At 42.3% G+C, this 22,544-nt stretch overlaps 2 protein-coding genes across 2 annotated transcripts; one reads left to right on the plus strand and one right to left on the minus strand.

Moving 5' to 3' along the window:
• Nucleotides 1-1,743: 1,743 nt before the first annotated feature.
• ebpl (EBP like) lies at nucleotides 1,744-3,854 on the minus strand (the record flags this gene model as incomplete). The annotated part of the gene is made up of 4 exons (XM_080740846.1): nucleotides 1,744-2,008; nucleotides 2,211-2,349; nucleotides 3,029-3,098; nucleotides 3,645-3,854. 4 exons carry the CDS (start codon nucleotides 3,852-3,854, stop codon nucleotides 1,744-1,746), a joined length of 684 nt encoding a protein of 227 aa, XP_080596972.1.
• Nucleotides 3,855-4,417: 563 nt separating this feature from the next.
• Nucleotides 4,418-22,544, plus strand: vps16 (VPS16 core subunit of CORVET and HOPS complexes). The gene is made up of 24 exons (XM_080740381.1): nucleotides 4,418-4,547; nucleotides 5,603-5,691; nucleotides 7,171-7,262; nucleotides 8,264-8,392; nucleotides 8,477-8,621; nucleotides 9,027-9,142; nucleotides 9,451-9,573; nucleotides 10,292-10,347; nucleotides 10,441-10,530; nucleotides 11,242-11,413; nucleotides 12,799-12,930; nucleotides 14,142-14,269; nucleotides 15,147-15,182; nucleotides 15,280-15,388; nucleotides 15,615-15,749; nucleotides 15,934-16,042; nucleotides 16,411-16,508; nucleotides 16,815-16,919; nucleotides 17,227-17,304; nucleotides 17,452-17,538; nucleotides 17,702-17,784; nucleotides 18,778-18,874; nucleotides 20,574-20,677; nucleotides 21,370-22,544. Exons 1-24 carry the CDS (start codon nucleotides 4,498-4,500, stop codon nucleotides 21,512-21,514), a joined length of 2,508 nt encoding a protein of 835 aa, XP_080596507.1. The 5' UTR covers nucleotides 4,418-4,497; the 3' UTR covers nucleotides 21,515-22,544.

Genomic DNA, 22,544 nt, shown 5'->3' on the forward strand with positions numbered 1-22,544 from the left:
TACACAGAGGCCAGAATTTTGTAATCAATAGTTAAAAGAGTGATAGGGCGCCAGTTATCTATTAATAAATGGTCTTTATCTGGTTTAGGGATTAGAGAGATGACACCCTGCTTCATTGATGTAGTCATCTCTCCCTGACTAATACACTCTTTGTACATGTTTATTAAGGGCGATTGTATAAGCTCCCAAAAGTGAACATAAAATTCGACATAAAATTTAAATTATTCCTTTAACCTCAAGGACATCATTTGCTACTACAGCAACCCAGACAATGACGAACTGGAGTTTATTTTTAATTTCATTACTCTTTATGCCAAAATTTTTATTCACAAGCAAAAATTCGCCAAATCCCCACCTATTTTCACCCACTTCAAATTGGAATTCAATCTTCTAATCAAATCACTAGATCTAGTAAATAACAAAAAAAATGTAAAACTCTTAACTTTGTATAATCTTCATTTTCCCGATTTCTCTGTTTAATGTTACCAGATAATATGCTTGTATTGTTGTTTTTTGTCTTTTTTTTCTCCTGTATGTCATGTTTTTATGGTCTATTTGTGCTATTTGAATACCTGAATATTTTGTAAATTGTATATTGTTCAATAAAAATAAAAAATAAAAAGAGCGCTTGATTTGTTAAAAAATAAAACGACCCACTTCCCCATCCACCTTCAACACCATCGTACTGACAAAACGGACGGCGCCGAGAATAAGAAATAAACGCTCCTCTTCTCACTGCTGCTCTGACGACACGACACCCCCCCACCCCCCTAAACATTTTTTTAACGAATCTGCATGATTCACACAAATGACCAATTTGGATTCAAAACGGCGATTTTCGCCGAAAAGCTACACGTTTGCATGCCTGTACTTGTATTGCATTATTTTGAGGACTTAGTATTTCCAATTTTCAATTCTTTCACTTCTCCACTTGGATCCAAATATTATACTTTTACTAGTTACTGATTACATTAACCACTTGAGTATTAACACTTATATACACTTTTGGCCATTTGAAAATAGCCGATCTACAAGCTCACAATGTATGAACTTGTAGATCTGCTATTTGCCAAAGATTTGTATACATTTCTTGAAAACTTGAAATGGGACATTCTGCATATGAGAACTTTTACTTTTTGTACTTTAAGTACATTTTGAATTCTGGACTTTTACTTGTAAGGGCACGGTCACACGTACAGCACATTTATTCTACCTACTCTATGAGGATGGATTCTGCCAATGCATTTCAGTGGGAATGGAGTGTTCCCATTTGCAGAAACCCCAAAAATCCCTATGGCAGCAAACCTCTCCATTCCGATTGAAACACATTGTCAGCGTCCGCCCTCAAAGGTAGTGTACTTTTTCCACCACATGGGTTTACATGGCCAAAGCAAGTGCCAATTTGAGATTTTCAGGGTTCCTTTTCTCCTTTAAAAAAATAATAATCTTGAAATGAATGCAAAAATATATATATTTGACCATACAAATGTGTCCGCGACCCACAGATGGGTCCTGGCCCATTGTTTGGGAACAGTGCGTTTAATCCATGCACTCGATTATGAGAAGGAATGGAGCTCAAAACCCGAGCCCATTACAAACTCGATAACAAATGTATTGAGTCCCGATATCAATATTAGAAAATGCTCAATAGTGGCGAGGGCTCGATAAAAGCCCGGCTCAATAAGCAGAATCGATAAGGCGCTCATTATCCAAAAAAAGAAAATGAACGAGCTCCATCCCCAATTATGATAGCTTTGCGTGCGCTGGCGCGCTGTTTTCTCTGCGCTCGGCGGCGGCGTGGCGGTGCATTTGTCCCAGCGCCGTCCAGGACTGGTGCAGCAGCAGGAGCGGCACCGCCACCCAGAGGCCGTTGAAGAACACCAGGTACACCCACAGGTACAGCCAGTTGGAGGTGTTCAGGCTGGGGCTGCCGGCCAGCCAGTCCGGGCAGAACGTCATCCAGCCCCCGTACAGCTCGCACACGCACAGGCTGACCTGCAAGAAATGCCTTTTTGACGGCACATGCAGGCAATACTGATTGTTATTACCGCGATGTTAGGATTTTATTATGTCGTTGAATGTTACTCGTTATGGTTTTGCGGGTGTGGCTGTGTGTGTGTGTGTGTGTGTGTGTGTGTGTGTGTGTGTGTGTGTGTGTGTGTGTGTGTGTGTGTGTGTGTGTGTGTGTGTGTGTGTGTGTGTAGTTGTACCTATAGTGTGTGTCTTTGATGATAGCGTAGATCAGCACTAGGGCCAAGAAGCTGTCCAGTACGACCGTCAACAACTCCAGTGACACGATGGTGGGATCAGCATGCAACCATCTGACATCTGCTTTACCATACTCCTTCCCTATGAGAGACAAAGAGAGAGACAGAGAGACGGAGAGAGACAGAGAGAGACAGATTGAGAGACAAAGAGAGACGGAGAGAGACAGAGAGAGGCAACTCGCTCACTACCGCTCGCTCGCCAGTGTCTCACGTGGCTCATGGTAGCCTGAGACGGCACGCCTTCGTCATCTCCCCGAAAACAAGCGCTCCGCCCTTGGTCCATTGTTGAAAGTGGGATGGTGTTTTGATTCTCGCCTCTGGATCAGGGCGCACTCTGGAAATCTGGAAAACTGCTGTGTTGAGTGGTCAGATGGTTGGACCACGTATATTTTTCAGAGCATTGATTATTTTAACTGATTGTGTTCCAGCTTGGGTCAATGGAACTTTAAAGGAATAGTTCACCCCCAAAATGACAATAATATATTTGTGTTTATATATAGTCCCATTGATTCCGGATGGACACGTTGCATTTGTGTCTCCATCCGGAATGAATGGGGGTACATTTACTATAATCAAACTAAAGTATTGGCTTAGGAATTATTTTACGTATTTATGTTACAAAAATAAGAAGGCTGCTATTGGTCGTTATGAGATAATGCTTTCATACCAAAAGGGAATGACATGCAGGTGAAATAAAAAAATAGGCCTACATGAAGCGATATAAAATTATTGCAATTAAGCGATGTTCAGATATTACTCACATAGTTCTGCCAACATTCCCTCTGACGTGGCGACGGTTCCAACCAGGGACATGTAAACGAATGGACCCTCCTGCAGAAGTATCGATCAATCAATCAATCAATCAATCAATCAATCAATCATAGGCCTGTCACAATTTTGCATAAACGTCTAGTCGTAATTATGTTAGAATTATGTTTGCATAATCATAATCGTTTCCTATGTTGAAAAATGATCACACATTTTCAAAAATGAAAAATGCACATCCACAAGCTTTGCTTTACAATACATCACTTGTCTTTAATGTCTCTGCAAACTATCATAAAAAAGTTGGCTCCTATAAAGAATCAATCAGTACAAAGGCCAATTTATATGAGATACTTTAATGGTTTCCTGTGGAAATAAGCGTAGTCTTTTCATGGATCTCCTTTTAGTAGACCTTGTACCAGTGAACTGTACCGTCATGAAACTGTACCTTTTCCTATGCAAACTTCTAATAAAGTCTTCAATCAATCAATCAATCAATCAATCAATCAATCAATCAAAAACAAGCGTGTCATACAAAAGTGGTGTACTGTAGGCTATGTATTCCAGGCTGCAGGTTTCTAACCGTATCAGGTCAGTCAGAGACTCTCTCACCAGTGTGATGTGGACTATAGCGTCGTAGAACAACCAGACCAGAACCCATCTGTCCGTGGATGAACATCCTCTGCCCCAGTACCGAGCGAACCAGTAGCCAGCGACCAGCTGCAGCCCGCAGGCCAACAGAGAGTACACTGTGACGGCGCTGAACAGGGCTGCTGCTGCTGCTGCTGCTGGCTCACTTTCTGTCACCGCCGGGGACTCCATGATATATATGGCCTATTGTATTGAATGAAAATCATGAAAAGACAGGAAAGAAAACACCCTTTCAAAGAAAACTTTTAACTGGTTGAGAGTGGGACACACTGACACAGACATGTCCAACCCACTGCATTCCTATTGGTCGAGGGAGTGATCTCTCCACTCTTGGACCACTCCTCATATTTAAATGTATAGATGTTGATGTTGTGATTATGATTATGATTCATATAGTATTCATAATAGGCCTAATAATAATAATAGTGGGCTCGAGTCGCATGTAACACCATGTATGGGCATAAAGATCTACTCTTTGGCTGCACCTCATTGGCTAAGGGTCCTGCCTTTGTACTGTCGAGGAGAACTTGACTGATAGATAAATAATGTAATGAAGATAACATACATGCTCGCTTTCAGCAAGCCCACAGTTATTAAACACCACGTGTGCTGGAAGCACTCAGCTACTCCTTTAACTTTTTCCACCACTGCCAGCAAGCAGCAGATGGCGACACTTGTCAGTGGTGATGAACTGATGATGTGAGCGTCAAAGAAGAATAAACCAGGAAGCGACCCCACAGCTTTCCTTGTGAAGAGCCTTCTTCCCATTTCTATTAAATTACAAATACCAATTGTTTTATGAGGAATTCACACCATGGCATTTATAACAGCCAACTGGAACCCCCTCGGGGAGGCGTTTTATCGGTAAAACTATTTTTTTAAATGCATATCTTGATCTTATTATGATGTTTTTTACTGTTTAGCATCTCTTTTAGGCTAGTAAACAATGATGTGATTTAGACCCCCATAGCTCGGAGGGACGGTCGTGCTGTGATTGGTCAGCTGACGTTGAGTAGGAAATTGAACTAGTTGTACATTCTACTTCCAATAACATACGTAAAAAGTAACTATAATGGAAGGGTACTATGTAGTAAACTAGTATTTAAATTAATAGCAATTATTTGGATCCATGAAACTATTAACATTGAAGCAGAGTGAGATTATTGAAGCGTCTGCCTCTGTCTCCCTGACAACCAACTGGCCAATGACAGTGCGCGGTCGCCCCTTCGGGCCATGGGATGTAAACACAGCTCACATGACTAGCTAGCTGGGTGGCTAGCTCTGTTAGCTGCATGACAATATTATATTGTGTATAAAATGTGTGTGTGTGTGTATGTATAAAAACAAAATTACTCTCTAACAGTGCATGTTTTTATAATGGATTCGGGTCTATTGGGCACCCAAACCTTGTGGCCACCTCAGTGATAAATTGGCCAACATATAGTGTGTTGTTAAGTCTATCTATGTGTTGCTGTGATATGGATATGAAATGTTATTTGTATTTAACATGTCATTCACACCAGTGGTTCTCATATAATTTCATGTCAAAAGGACCCCATATTAAATAATACGCATTTGGGCCATGGACCCTCATCTGAAGAAAACAACTTGTGCCCCCATAAGAGTTGTTGAATTGAAATGTTTTTTTTTCTTTTCTTTTTTTTTAATAAAACAAAATATTCAAAATGGTTAAATAGCAGATCTACAAGCTCACAATGTGTCACTTTGCCACCACACGTTGTGAGCTTGTAGATCAGCTATTTTTAAAAATATACTTTAAAGTGGATAAACAGATTTGATTCTGTATAATCATAGTAGTAATAGTCCCCGGATCCCACTTTGAAAACCACTGATTTGCTCTTTATCACTTTGTGTGTGTGTGTGTGTGTGTGTGTGTGTGTGTGTGTGTGTGTGTGTAGGAAGATAGAGTTGTATGACATGAGTTGGAGTCTGAGGGAGGGCTTCAGAGACTGTCTGGTGGCCGCTGCCCCCTACGGTGGACCCATAGGTGAGACCACTCCAACGTTTTTTTGATTGATTATTATTAGACAAAAATGGGGAACAGTACAAATATAGTCAATGCAATTTAAAAGCAGTGTCGTACAAGTACAGTTAAACACCCTGCCTAAAAAGAACATGCCAAATAAGACCTCTTACGATCTTTTTTACGTTGGAAGCCCTCTGTATTTAATTCATGGACATAATAAATAGCAAGCAAAGAAAACTTTCAATAATATCACAGTTATAAAAAACACTATACAGGATCGTGGAAACAAGGGGGTGGGACTAAGGTAGGGGGGGTGCTCACTTCTCGCCTGTCAATAGAGCGTCGCAGCGGAAGTGGATTCCTGGGGTCACTTAATATTCACCATTCATTTTCGCCATAGACTTTTACAAAAATATTTATAACAATTATGTTAAGCCTCGAACCAAGCCATCCAGGATGGAGGTGAATCATGATCATATAACCTTTGATCCTATGTGAAAACATATTTTAATATTACATTATTTGATATACTACATTTAATAACTACCCTTTGTTAAGCGATTTTCAAAATGTTCTTTTCATAGAAAAAAAGGTTATATGGTCATGATTCACCTCCATCCTGGATGGCTTGGTTCGAGGCTTAACATAATTGTTATAAATATCTTTGTAAAAGTCTATGGCGAAAATGAATTGGGAATATTAAGTGACCCCAGGAATCCACTTCCGCTGCGATGCTCTATTGGAGAAGAAGTGATAACTACCTCCTTCTCTGGCCTCCTGAAAGGTGTGCTTGCAATGACGTGAGTCGCGAGGAATCCACTGGGAACTGAATTCCGTCTTACTATTTATTTACATTATATATTGTGGTGTCACGTGAAGCATGACCAATCCTGTCTGATTTGACATTATATTGACCAATCAGAAAATTTGTAAGAAACAACCTTGTTTGAGGCTCCTAAAATAACTGTGACAGCCTAGGCCTGTCAAAATTATTACATGATCGTCTAATTGCAATTATTTTACATAACCACAATTATTTTGTCGCAATCATCATAATCGTTTCCATGTTGAAACATTTTTCATATTTTCAAACATTTTCAGAAATAGTGGTAATGGCCGTTCTACAGCTTTTTTAAGTATAAAGTTGTCAAATATGTCAGTAATTCTTTGGTAAATGTAGGAGTTATGTGTCATATCTGCCACTGCCATGTGCAACTTCAAAGCCTAAAAACCAAACAGAAACGTAATTGTCAATGACAAAAACACAATTACGGTAATCTTTAATTGCAATTATTTGAGTGACAATTAATTGTCATGTAAAATGTTATAATCGTGACAGCCTCAAGTCTAAATGACATCGATCTAGTCTTATCTTGTCTAAATGAGCTATCTAAATTGTGGTCAAGAAAAACAAGCCCAAGTACCTCATGTTTTATCCTGTCTGTCTGTCTATCTGTGTGTGTCTCTCTCTCTCTCTCTCTCTCTCTCTCTCTCTCTCAGCTCTGTTGAAGGAATGTCAGCGGCGTTCTCCCAGCTCCCGTCCTCAGCTGGAGATTTATTCTGCATCCGGGGTGACCATGGCCAGCTTCCCGGTACGCACAGCATGTTTCTGATCATAGGCCTACCACAGTTTAGGCTTTAGGGCAGGGGTCTTCAACGCTTTCAGGCCAAGGACCCCTTTGTTGAGAGAGAGATGAAGCAGGGACCCCCACAACCTTTTCATAGATTCCGTATATAGTTTCTTTGTTTGACAGCACAATCATCAATGTATTTTGGATTCATGTCAATTTGTGTTTTCAGATATTTAACCACTTGAACCGTCAATACTTAATAAACTTGACCTTTCACTATGTACTTGGTCTGCTCTTATTCCCCTCTACACCAAACCTCAAAATAGCCGATCTACAAGCTCACAAGCGAGGCGTTGTGAGCTACTTTTGGCTAAAGTTGTCAGAATATGGACGTTCAAGTGGTTAATATGAAAAAGGAGAAAAAAAGCTTCTATCACACAAAGATTTGGAGGACCCCCTGTAGTAACTCTGAGGACCCCCTAGGGGCCGCGGACACCTTTTGAAGACCCCTGCTTTAGGGCAGTCTTCGGCCACTAAGGGCAGCACAGAACAGTGTTTCCCAAACAGACGGTCGGGACCCATTTCTCTATGAGTAAAATGAGCCGATAAAGAACCGGTGAGCTGCTCAGTGAGTGGTTGTCATTTATGGATTCAAGTTCTCAGTCACCACGACTGTTTTGAGTCTGGATGGGAAACATGTTGCAGTGTTGCACAGCGAAAATGGCATATCTACAGGCTCTCAGTGCGTCTGTGACGCATTGAGATTTTGTAGATAAGCTATTTCAGGTTATTATTTTAAGATTAGAGCATTTGAAGTGGTCAAACTAGCATTAAGCAATATGTTCAGAAGCATCATTCATAAAACCCTAATGGTCTCGGAAATGTCAAGGTTAAAGCCTCAGTCTGTGATTTATTCAACTGGTTGGCAGTATGTACTGTGGAACAGCAGGAACAATTATGACTAAATGTGTCATTTATAGAATGCTGCATGGTGAGGTGAGCATTCTGTTCATGTGTTTCAGTGGAAGAGCGGTCCGGTGCGTCACCTGGGATGGACGGTGTGTGATGACCTGCTGTGTGTCCAGGAGGACGGCACTGTCCTCATCTACGACCTGTTTGGAACCTTCAAGAGACACTTCAGCATGGGACAGGTCAGCACCTGTGAGGACAGATTCTGCCAATGCATTTCAATGGGAAGGGAGCGGTTCTGAAACTGAAACTCTCTCCCTCTCCAGGAAGTAGTACAGAGTCAGGTCTTGGAAGCCAAAGTTTTCCACTCGCCTTACGGCACCGGTGTCGCCATAGTAACGGGCTCGTCTCGCTTCACCCTGGCGACCAACATTGACGACCTGAAGCTGAGGAGGCTTCCTGAAGTCCCAGGTAGCCACCACGCTAAAGGTTTCCATTGTGGACCTTTGCACTCAAACAAACTGAAAAAATAAATAGAATGAAATAAACGTATCAAAATACACAGTTTGTGTACAATTCATGAGAATTCATGCCTAAAATGACATCTTCAGATGACATCTTCCATCCAAGGCTTTCAGGAAGCATAGTTACTCTCTGTAGACTGTGGAATAGTTAAATATATTCCTTTCTGTGGTGTTTTGAGAGTGAATTGGTCCCCCAGTGTAAACAAGCCATTGTGCTTTCTTGGGTTTAAATCCTATTAGTAGACCTTGTATCTGAACTCTTCTGTCCTGTGCTTTTCCTATGCAAACTGCTAATAAAGTATTCAATCAATACATTATTTTGGGAACTCTGTTTGTGTCGCATCTCCTTCAGGCCTGCAGGGGGCTCCGTCATGTTGGGCTGTACTGAATCAGGACAGACAGACTAAAGTTCTGCTGGCCAACGGACCAGACCTCTACATACTGGACAACACTTCCTGCACCGCAGTGGTGAGACTGTCTGTCTGTCTGTCTGTCTGTCTGTCTGTCTGTCTGTCTGTCTGTCTGTCTGTCTGTCTGTCTGTCTGTCTGTCTGACTGACTGACTGAAAATTGTGCCAAAAAAAAAAACACAAAAAAAGAAATGCATTCATAAAATCGTCCTTAAATGTTGCTGTTTGATGTTTTGAATTGTAGTAATACCAACCTGTGTGTGTGTGTGTGTGTGTGTGTGTGTGTGTGTGTGTGTGTGTGTGTGTGTGTGTGTGTGTGTGTGTGTGTGTGTGTGTGTGTGTGTGTGTGTGTGTGTGTGTGTACCAGTCTCTTCCAGGCATCTCAAGTCCGTTCAGTAACATCGTGTGCATGGTGGTGTCCTTCAGCTATAAATACCTGTCAGTGTTCACGGACTCTGGACACGTGTGGATGGGCTCCGCTAACCTCAAGGTCCAACAGCAACAACTCACTCACACACACACACACACACACACACACACTGTTTACAATTCACACATTTTTGCGATCCTAGTCCACAGAGAAGTCTTTTGGTGAGACAGTCTTCCATATATTTCTATGGTAAAGTCTCATTGGTAGTGCTCCTCTTCCTAGCGCCCGGTCATCGCGCTTCAGAGCTCCTGACAGCCAGTGTTAATTTCGTAGACTAAAACTATGACTAAAAGGCGACTACATTTTTTCACTGACGAAAACGAAACAAAAACAAAGCTATGATGTTCACACAAAAGGACTTCTCTGTAGAGTTGTCAACAGGCCTGAAAATGAAGGCCCGGCCAGACTAATTAGCATACATTTTAGGCTCTACCCAGCCGAAAACATCGGGTCGGGTATGGTCCGGTTTGGAAAGAATTTGAGCACTATCACAGAGTGAAAGTAATAAAATAATACAAAAATATATTTTCTTTTTTCATTGAGCCCGAGGCCCTACCCGGCCCGACTAATTAGCAGACATTTTAGGCCCTACCCTACCCTAAATGTCGGGTTTGGGTATGGTCGGGTTCGGGCAGATTTTGAGAACTCTACTTCTCTGTGGGCTGGACACGGCCCCTTATTTATCTAATTTAAGAACTTCAATACAATAATTACAGTAAATATATATATTCATAGCGTAAATTAACTTATTTGTTTGCTTTGCGTGTTGTGTTTTCAGGATAAACTGTGTGAGGTGGACACCAAACTAAGGACCCCTCCTAAACAGATGGTCTGGTACGTCCTCTTCTGTCTGTCTGTCTGTCTGGCTGTCTGTCTGTCTACCTGGTTCTGATCTCTCTCTCTACTTCTCTGTCTGTCTGTGTTCAGGTGCCGCAGACCAAAGAGCCAGCAAGCATCTGTGGTTGTAATGTGGGACAGACTCCTGCTAGTGGCCGGAGACTGTAACGACACCATCCAGTATCCTACCCTAACTCACTGCAGTTTTTCGGTCCTACCAGGACCTGCAGCCCTGTTTGAGAAGTACTAGTTGCGACTGCAGTTCCCACTTCCCACCCCTTTCACTGAACGCTTTGGTTCCCATGGTGACACGTACACGCAGCAGACGGAGTAAGCACTACGTGGGAAGGGACCTTCTGCTGTAGTAGAGACGGCTGTGGCGACGGCAGGTTTATCTATCGAGCGTGGATCATTTCCGGTTACCGTTGTCATCTGCCGTTGCCGTAGCGTTGCTTAAGGTCGCTAATATCAAAATCTCCACCGGCTGTCTGTCTGTCCGTCATGTCACACTTTTGCCCTACTCGTATCTCCGCCACCGTTGCCCCTATCCATGCTCATTTCTCACATGACCCTCTTCTCGCGCCACCATGAGGCCGATTCTTGCAAAACACATTTTTGGACACTGCTCCTACAGACTTTGCCCTAAAATCACGCAAAGCGGTACACAGTATCTCTACAGTCATGACATCAACATGGATCTGTCCCATTTCCCATTTTCCCTCCTGATTGGCTACGACTGCCTTCTAAAGTTTGTGTATGCAACGTGACGGTCACTTATCTCCCGATTAGGGAGTCTTACTGGTTTAGAAGGCCTTTTGTAGAATCAGCCTCGGGTCATCTTGTATAACCATCATCTGGGTGGTGTCTGTGCCTTAACTCGGGGGTCATCAGATACCCTCTGGATGAAGAGTGTGTGTGTGTCGGTGAGCTGGACGGCGTGCGGCTCATCGGGGCGTCCAGACACGAGTTCCTCCAGGAGGTTCCCATGGTCTGTGAGGAGATATTCAAGATCGCATCCATGGCACCTGGAGCCCTGCTGCTGGAAGCCCATAAAGAATATGAGGTAACACACTTGGTGACTGTCACCTAGGGCTGTCACAATTATTATATAATCGTCTGATCGCAATTATTTGACATAATCACGATTATTTTTTATAAACATTTCCATGTTGAAAAATGTTCACATATTTATTAAAAAAGTCAAAAATAGTGGAAATAGCAGATCTACAAGTGTGTGATATCTACCATGTGCAACTTCAAAGCCTAAAAGCCAAACAGAAATGTAATTGTCAACGACAAAAACACAATTAAATTGTTAATCAAATTTATTTGAGTGACAATTAATCGTCATGTAAAATGACATAATAGTGACAGCCCTAGTAACAACACACTTGGTGACCGTCGCCTTTATGACATTTCACATGAAGATTTAATTGTTACAAAAATACTGCCGATTGTTGACTTGATTGTGTTTTTTGTTGTTGAACATTATAAATAGAATGAGTTTAGAGGTCCTGGACATAAAAAAATAAAAAAATATAAAGTCCCAAAACATGTCTAACATTACAGGACGCCACGTGACAAACAAGCTAACAACGTTTCACCATTGGTACGTTGTTAGCTTGTTGATCTGTTATTTTGGTCTTAAGTGTGTCTTAGTTAGGGCATTGATAACACCCAATGATTCATTGATTGATTTGCTATAGGCCTGGAAATGGGCTGAAAGATACTTCCCCAATATACCTGATGTTGTTTGACACCAGTCACAAGAAGGTCCTGATTTGACTGTTTTTGATTTGAACAATGGACAAGGCTTTTCAAGATAAATATTCAAAGTACCAACCGTCTTACAAACAACTTTTCATAACAATTTCATACTAATAGACCCTGTATACTAAATAAACCTAACCACTTACACCTGGAAATCGCAGGCATGCCAAAGAACAAAGCCAACTAACTTGCTAAATATTGCTCTTTTTCAGCTGTCATAGGCTTGTTATAGGTCACGTGTGTGGAGGAGAAGTGCTATATCTCTGCTGTTGGGCCGAAACCTCCTAACTCCAAAATGTTCATTTTCGGGATAATTAGCTTAAGTGGAGTTAGGAGGTTTTGTCCCAAGCACTTTTTACTACTTCCATTGGTTCAATATTAGTTTAACCAACACTCAGTTGTAAAGGGTGTTCAATAGCCCTGATTTATGCAAAAAAGAAAAAAAAGAAAAAAAAAAATCAAAAACCTCAAAAATGGAGTTAAGAGGTTTTGGCCAGACAGTGACAATATGTACCCAGTTCAGGTGTCTGTGAACTGTCTAACCCTGTTATATTAGTCTCCCTGTACATTAATATTAATTTGTGGATTGAAATAAAGTCTATGTGTGTGTGTGTGTGTGTGTGTGTGTGTGTGTGTGTGTGTGTGTGTGTGTGTGTGCGCGTGCGCGTGCGTGTGTAGAAGTCCAGTCAGAAGGCAGATGAGTACCTGCGTGAGATCAAGGAACAGAATGTGTTGGGAGAAGCCGTCAGACAGTGTGTGGAGGCAGCAGGACACGAGCACGACTCACACACACAGAAGAGTCTGCTGAGGGTGGGCACACACACACACACACACACACACACACACACACACACACACACACACACACACACACACACACACTCACACTCAGTTACTGTACATAGAATATACTGTGAAGTTGTTTACACAAAGTTTGGTGCTAATGCTGTTGTGATGAATGATGTACTGTATACCAGTGTTTCTCAATCTTTTTTGGCTTGAGTACCCTCTTTCCATGATTTCTGAATCCAAGTACCGCCTTTACCCGACAACAACATTTTGCTTATAAAACTGCAATTAAAATATAAATAAATAGTGTTATATGATGCAATGATAAACCCCCATCTCAAGAATATAAAATAACAAATAAGAAATGGGGTGAAAGAGTTTCAAACAGTGCCTCCTTTTCTCGTTTTCAACACTGTGGTCATAACATTTCAGTCAAGTTTTCATGTCAATAACTTTAAAACACATCCCAGTTGCCTGGTACCATGTAATGTGGGTTAACAACTCAGGCTCATATCAAGTTTCTCCATGTGTATTCATTAAACATAACAGTAAATGTTTTTCCCCTCCTAATTCAATTGTAGTTAATTCTTTGACTATGAACAAGCATGATTTATACTACTTTTCCTTTTTGAGGGGATGTTCTGAGTACCTCCTGCAGTACCTCCCTAACCCCCATTTGAGAAACACTGCTGTATACAATATACCACACCTTTATGCACAAATCTTTCTACATTACTCTTCTTTTTTTCCGCTGTTGTTATTATAAATGCTGCTGTATTGTCTGAAGGAAGCCAAACCAAAATAAGCTTTATGGCCCTTTCCCACTGGGCGCGATAACGATAGCGATATGTCGGCAACAGCGTTCACATCAATTATGACGGCTTTATCATTGCGGTGTGGACGCTACCATCCACTTCAATTGAAAACCGATATGCTTTATCATCATCGCGCCCACTGGGAAAGAGCCTTTACTCTAAGTACTACCTTGAACCTACATTGAACCTCACTCACTCACTCACTCACTCACTCACTCACTCACTCACTCACTCACTCACACACGCACACGCACACACTTACACTCACTCACTGACACTCACTCACTCACTCACTCACTCACTCACTCACTCACTCACTCACTCACTCACTCACTCACTCACTCACTCACTCATTCACCCCTCTCTCTCCTCTCTCTCTCTCTCTCTCTCTATCTCTCTGTGTCTCTCGCCCTCCAGGCAGCGTCGTTTGGAAAGTGTTTCCTCACCAACTTCTCTCCGGAATCCTTCGTGTCGGTTTGTCAAGACCTGCGAGTCCTCAACGCTGTCAGAGAATACACTGTCGGAATCCCTCTAACACACACACAGTATCCTGCTCACTCACACACACACACACACACACACACACAGTATCCTGCTCACTCACACACACACACACACACACACACAGTATCCTGCTCACTCACACACACACACACACACACACACACACAGTATCCTGCTCACTCACACACACACACACACACACACACACAGTATCCTGCTCACTCACTCACACACACACACACACACACACACACACACACACACACACACACACACACACACACACACACACACACACACACACACACACACACACACAGTATCCTGCTCTCACAGACACACACACACACAGACACAAGCACACACACACACACACACAAGCACACACACACACACACACACACACACAAGCACACACACACACACACACACACACACACACAGACAGACAGACAGACAGACAGACACACACACACACACAAGCACACACACACACACACACACACACACAAGCACACACACACACACACACACACACACACACAGACACACACACACACACACACACACACACACACACACACACACACACACACACACACACACAGCTCCTGACGCAGATGCGTATTGTGTAGGGCTGCAGTTATGTGTTATTTTCCCATTTCCTATATCGTCGTGCAACAACGTCACGCAGAAATAGATGATCTACAAGCCCACTGTGTGTTGCATCGTGGTCTGTTGAGCGCTTATAGATGTGTTATTTTTGCTGTTTTATTATCTTAAAAACAACATTTGCAGCCCTGTTATGGTGAGAGTTATCTGACATATTGATGACCAGGTAGCACTCGTATCCATGGTAACTGGTTATTGTACTTCCAAAAAAGTTCTTCCCATATTCCTTAAGCTCCGCCTCCTCAGATACAAACAGATGACTGTCCAGGTCTTGATTGACAGGTGAGTGTCTACAGTCCACACTGGAGACAATCCAATCAGTGCTGTTGACATGAAAGCAAATGTAAAAAACAAAAAAACTCTCTTTCTCTCTCTCCAGGTTAGTGTATCGTAAGTTGTATCCGTTGGCAATAGAGATCTGTCGTTATCTGAAGACACCAGAGTACCAGGGAGTGAGCCGCGTCCTCAAACACTGGGCCTGCTGCAAGGTACAAGCACGCGCGCGCGCGTGCACACACACACACACACACACACACACACACACACACACACACACACACACACACACACACACACACACACACACACACACACACATACAGTATACACATATTACGTTAATGTTAATTCATTGCGATTAAACGATTATTATGTAATAATTGTGATAGGCCTAATGTGCGTGCGTGCGTCTGTGCGTGTGCTTGTGGCGTGTAGGTGCAGCAGAAGGAGGAGTCAGATGACATCATAGCCAGGTCAGTGAGCGTGAAGCTGGGAGAGACGGCGGGAGTGTCCTATTCCGACATCGCCTCCAGAGCCTACGAGTGTGGACGCACCGAGCTGGCTATAAAGGTGTCTGTAATTGAATTGTCTTTCTGTCCTTCCAACAGTCTCTCTGCTATCAAGGTTCTTGAAAGTCTCTCGCTGTGTATTTGTGTCTCTCTCTTTCTTTCTCTCCTAGTTCATTTTAAGTCAGTTCTCTCAAATGTATTGCTATGAAATTGAAGTGTGTGTATGTGTGTGTCTGTGCGTGTAGCTGTTGGACTATGAGCCTCGCTCAGGTGAACAGGTTCCTCTGCTGTTGAAGATGAAGAGAAGTCAGCTGGCTCTGAGTAAAGCTATAGAGAGTGGAGACACAGACCTGGGTATGTATGGGGGAGTCTTTTTTTCCTTTATAGTAAGTGAATGGGTAGGTGCAAGAAATCATTAAAAATGAACCCCTTGGGACAATATTTCAGCCTGTTACCTGGCAGAATCTTAAAATATACCCTTTAAGGATTAAGAAAAAACTGTTGGCGAAAAAGAATCCACCCTATGCGTGTGGACCCCCCTTTCCTATTAGACTAGTACTTGTCAGTGATGAGACCTGTGTGTGTGTGTGTGTGTGTGTGTGTGTGTGTGTGTGTGTGTGTGTGTGTGTGTGTGTGTGTGTGTGTGTGTGTGTGTGTGTGTGTGTGTGTGTGTGTGTGTGTGTGTGTGTGTGTGTGTGTGTGTGCGCGTGCGCGCGCTGCAGTGTATACGGTGGTGACCTACCTGAAGAATGAAATGAACCGAGGAGATTTCTTCATGACTCTGAGGAACCAACCTGTCGCCCTCTCTCTCTACAGACAGGTACACACTGACAGACAGACAGACAGGTACACACTGACAGACAGACAAATGCAATATTGGCCTGTATGGAATACCGGATTTCCTGATTGAGTTAACTCCCGATGCATTGTGGGAATTTTTGTTTTTCCCTTCAGTCATGGCTGCTGCAGACCGCAAGCTACGGTTTAATATAAAACCTCATCAATCTCGCCAACGGCACTGCAACATCAAAGAATCGGAGGAGTGGAGTGGAAATTGCGTCACATTTTGAAAACGTCGTCACCCTAACGTGCGTGCGTGCGTGCGTGCGTGTGTGTGTGTGTGTAGTTCTGTAGGCTTCAGGAGCAGGACACGCTGAAGGATTTGTTCAACCAAGATGACGACCACCAGGAACTGGCTAATTACTACGTCAGAGCTAGTTATAAAGAGAAGGTACTACCTACACTACTTTACTACACCAGTACTACTAGTAGCTCTATTGCATTGTCATTACTAGGGCCATCACGATTACGACATTTTACATGACGATTAGCCTGCTTTTGAGTTGGCTTGGCAGCGCCAGTCTTCCATGTGTTTTCATTAGAGTTGTGCTTTGGCCCTCACGAATCATGATTCAATTCAATTTACGATTCAACAGGTTAAACAGGTTTGACACCACCACATTCTATGGTGAAGACGGTATGTGAACATTGAACAACTCCATCATTTACAACTTTTGTGTGTGTGTGTGTGTGTTTAGAGGTTGGAGGCGCGTCTGTCTCAGTTGCAGAGTGCTGTAGATGAATACAACAAGGCCAAGAATGAGTTTGCTGCCAAGGTAAATACATTTACTGCTTTTACTCTCATTTGTAACAAAATAACACAACTTGGAAGAGTTTGTTCAACCCCTCTCGATCCTCTCCTCTCCTCTCCTCTCCTCTCCTCTCCTCTCCTCTCCTCTCCTCTCCTCTCCTCTCCTCTCCAGGCTACAGAGGAGGAGATGCGTCTCCTTCGCTTCCAGAAGAAGTTGGATGACGAGAAGGGGGAGGCGCTACTGGGTCTGTCCCTGCAGGTCAGTGTGACACCATTAACCAATCACAATCCGGCTTTAGAGAACAATTGAAAAAGAAAAAGTCCCAAATTGAATATATTTCAATTTGAATACATTTAAACTATTTACATTTTGTATAAATGCATAGTATAAATGGCAACAAACGGTGTGTTTGCGTGTGCAGGCTACCATGGAGGCTTTGTTGACGGCAGGACTTCACAAACAGGCTGAACAACTGTACAGAGATTTCAGAGTCCCTGATAAGAGGTAGAGAGAAGACTGTGCGTGTGTGCGTGTACACGTGTGTTGACTACTGTAGAATGACTAAGCATGTGTGTTGGTTAAATGATTCTTGAGAAGTTTTCTAATTAAAATACTGCAAACATGTTCATGTCAAGCATCGCCAAAAATTACCATCTATTTGTATTGGCAAAAGACCCCAGATCTGAACAGATTTTGTGCCATGGTGCCCTGAAGAAAATTCATAATTATTCCATTATTAGTTCTTTTCTCTTTACGTTTCAAAACATTAAGCCGATCTACAACGTGCGTGTGAGCTTGTAGATCGGCAATTCTTTAACCGCTGAAGTATACCATAGGCTTAAACTGATTGTAATGCTGTATCAACTTATTTTTTGGGGGAACCTGTGGCATGGAACCGCTTCAGTCACTCCGGGGGGACCGCCGTCCCTACTTTGAGAACCACTTGGTGTACCGTTATTCATCTGTCTGTCCTGGTGTCTGACCCATTTACATTTTTTATTTGAAAAATGTTGAACATTTTTCAAAATATATTTTTCAAAGCAAACTTTTGTAACTCAAATCTCTGCTTCTGGGGGGTCCCTGTAACAACATATTTTGAGATAGGGGGTCTGTGGCCAAATACATGTAATTTTGGGGGTCCTTGACATGAAAAGGTTTGAGAACCACTGATACCACTGATTTAGAGGAAGGATTTAGAAGTCGGACTCGGGTCAAAGATATTCATACATAGACTTGCACACATTTTCAGGATTTTTCAAAAATAGCAGATCTACAAGCTCGGAGTGCGGCTTGTATATCTGCTATTTTTCAATAGTAAATCAAATCTAACGCGACTTGGGCGTGTTCCAGGTCTTTAAGGCCTAAAGATACTGCTGGGTGAAGTTAAAGTTAAGGTTCCATGTGTCTAGGTACTGGTGGTTGAAGTTAAAGTTAAGGTTCCATGTGTCTGTAGGTACTGGTGGTTGAAGTTAAAGTTAAGGTTCCATGTGTCTGTAGGTACTGGTGGTTGAAGTTAAAGTCTCTGGCAGATAAAGAGGATTGGGAGGAACTGGAGAAATTTGGCAAGAGCAAGAAGTCCCCTATTGGTTACCTGGTAAGACTGAACTTCACTCATTAACACGTTGTCCAGTTTGAAATGTATTATTTACTTTGGTTAGAATGAATGTCTCACTAACACTTAATACATGTTAATTGGTTACCTGGCACATGCTCACATAGACATCAAAGGGGGCTTGAGCCCCTGCCCTTTTACCCATCTGTAATAAATGCCCTCTCCGGACCATGAATGCAGTTTTTACTATGGTGAAAGAAATGCAAATGCTCCCTTTCCATGCCATAACTGAAGGCAACATTCAAGAGAATTGCCTTGTCCAAACTCTCCTGAACTTGAATGCAGCATCTTACTGTATGTTGAAATAATTGCCCTCTCTGTATAGAAATCCATGCCTTTACACCACATCTCCAGTATTGACTTGATTATGCTTAGTTCAGTGTGGTATCAAGCACCGAAAATAGCTGACCTCTAAGCTCACAATGCGTTGCGTTTTGAGCTTAGAGGTTTGCTATTTTTGCTATTTTAGATTTTTGAGGTTTGCTATTTTTGATATTTTCACCAAAAGGCCCCTTTTAGAAATGTCAGCCCCTGCCTCTCTAACATGTAGACCTGTACAGACCAAGCTGTTTGGTCCGGACTAACTGCAACTATGTAAGAAATACAAATTTCAATACAAATACAAATACAATTTCAATTTAGCAGTCACTTTTTATCCAGAGTTACTTAAAATAAGCAATGTAAATAATCACATACATAGAACATTCTGTAAATAGAATATATAGAAAGCAGGTAAACAATTAGCACCTGTTTAACTAGCATCCAAATTACACTTTTAACATTGCAGTCAACAAAACTACCTTAAGCATGAGAGCTATCGCTAGCATCCATCAAGAAGTGCTTGAAAGTCTTTTGTCTTCGTGTTTTGCTTGTGTATTTTTCTATTACCTTAACTAACGTCCATATATCATGAACAGTATACATCTGCTGCTATGCTCACGCTAGAGGGTAGCACGGGTCCAATTTTACCTACCCGAACCCAAATGGACCCATGAGAAATGTACCCAGACCAGCCTATTATTCGGAATATGAGATCCGATACCCGAACGGACCCGTGGCAATTAGACCCTACCCTACCCTGACCCGAGGGACAAGTCAATATTTTAGACCCAAACTGACTCGGTTCTCGGTTCAGGTCTCGGGTAATCGATTCAATATGCGAGAACAGACAATAATATGGATTTGGGAGCATACTTACAATGCATGTCTCATTAAAAACAACATATATTTTAAATTTGAAGGGTAAACACACAATATGTTAAAGCTCGGGTCCTCTTGGATCCTTACGGGTAAATGCATTATTTCGGAATGCCCCGAACGGACCAGAGGCAATTAGACCCTACCCTACCCTGGACCCGTGGCAATTAGACCCTACCCTACCCTGCCGCGAGGGACAAGTCAATATTTTAGACCCGAAACGGCTCGGTTCTCGGTTCGGGTCTCGGGTAATCGGGTCCTGGAAGACCCGTGCTCCTTTAGATCTTATCTCAGGTACTATGTGTAAAGATGTAGATAAAAATTGTTTTCTTTGATTGATCTCCATGATGGGAACTATGCACAAAAGCAAAATTTCATTCACTTTTTTACTTCTGATTCTCTCTCTCTCTCTCTCTCTCTCTCTCTCTTTCTCTCTCTCTCTCTCTCTCTCTCTCTCTCTCTTTCTGTTCCCCCCTCCCCCCAGCCCTTCGTAGAGGTGTGTGTAAAGAAGCATAATAAATATGAAGCCAGGAAGTATGTGTCCAAGGTGGCTCCAGAGCAGAGGGTCAAAGCTCACCTGGCTGTCGGGTAAGTGTGCTTTTTGCATGATGGCATAGTGGTGTGTGTGTGTGTGTGTACGTGCGTGCGTGCGTGTGTTAGAGTCGCACGATATGGACAGAATTGCATATCTCGTCTCGTTGCCTTTTGCAATACTGATATTGTGCATGGTCATACCGCGATAACGATATATTGAGCAAGATTAGTGTGTGTGTGTGTGTGTGTGTGTGTGTGTGTGTGTGTGTGTGTGTGTGTGTGTGTGTGTGTGTGTGTGTGTGTGTGTGTGTGTGTGTGTGTGTGTGTGTGTGTGTGTGTGTGTGTGTGTGTGTGTGTATACACATTTTGCATGGCGATTAATTGTCACTCAAATAATTGCGATTAACAATTTAATTGTGTTTCTGTCATTGACAATTACATTCCTGTTTGGCTAGTAGGCTTTGAAGTTGCACATATGACCGATATGGCAGATATGACACATAACCTAAATATACAAAGAAATTACTTACATATTTGACAACTTTATACTTGAAAAAGAACCTTAGTGGGAATAGCCGATCTACAAGCTCACTATTTCTGCTACTTCCACTATTTTGTTTTTACTTTAAAAAGATATATGAACATTTTCCAACATGGAAACGATTATGAAAAATAATCTTGATTATGTCAAATAATTGCGATTAGACGATTATGTAATAAATGGTGTCTTGTCTCGTCCCCTCCAGTGATGTGGAAGCGGCAGCAGAAGCGGCCATAGAGAGGAGGAGCGAGGCGGAGATGAATTCCGTCCTGTCCGTCTGCTCTCCCGTCACCGACAGGGTCGTCGTAGACAAGCTGAACAGAGCCATGGCTGCCGCTGCCAAAAAGTGATCTGGCTCTAATCCACAGACGGGCTGCTGCTGCTCATAGACAAAACTGAACAGCGCCAGAGTGGCGGCTGCTGCCAAAAAGTGGTCTGGCTCAAATCAAAACAACTGAAGCTTCCTTGAAATGGTGTACCTTTATTACACATTTAAATAGAGAAATTATAGTTCTCAATCGTTTACATTTCAAGGTCTCCCCTTAGCACTGACATGTACAGAATGGAACCTAATGGACCCGGGTCCATTTGGTTCCATTTGTACACCGTCAGAGTTACAGACTAGTAAGGGGTCCAATGAGACCCCCCCCCCCCCCCCATGGGAACCCAGAGAGTCCCTGGAATCCACTTTGAGAACCTGAAATAGAGAACCAAAGTCTGACATCACTGCCTCTAGATGCCGCTATACTCTTGGGTCACACATGGTTATATATTTTTTTCCCCCATTGAAAATACCATAGAGTCTTAACTCTTTATAGCATTGTGGCATAATGCTTCACAAATGAGCCCGGTGATTTTACTCATGAGGATATGAAGCATCAACTGACAATGTAAAAGTAATAATTTATCCCAAATTTTATATTCCCCCCCCCCCCCCAAACACAGACCTTATTATACCAATATCACAAAGCCTTTACATACCTGACAGAATCGCCAGGCTGATTTGTTTGTTTTTGGAACACAGTTCTTATACAGTGTGATGCCATTCTAAGATCACCCTATGCCTTCTGGTACTGTATGTCTATATTCAATAGAGAAAATGCTTCTGTGAGCCAGGGGATAGCGGAGTGACTTTGATACTCTATAGATGGAAATAAGCGCTAGTTCTCTGGACACCAGGTGTATGTGATCATAATTAACCCAGTGGATCTCAAACCTTTTTTCATGTAAAGGAGCTTCAATTTAATATGTATTTGACCATGGACCCCCATCTGAAAGAAAACATTATATATATATAAAAGAATTGACAGAACTGAAAGCGGCTAAGAAAGTCAAACTCATAAAAGAAGTGAAGAACTGCATCCAAGGCTTGAATCTAGT

The sequence above is a fragment of the Nannobrachium achirus genome (genome assembly GCF_963921795.1).
Source record: "Nannobrachium achirus genome assembly, chromosome: 13".
Lineage (NCBI taxonomy): Eukaryota > Metazoa > Chordata > Actinopteri > Myctophiformes > Myctophidae > Nannobrachium > Nannobrachium achirus.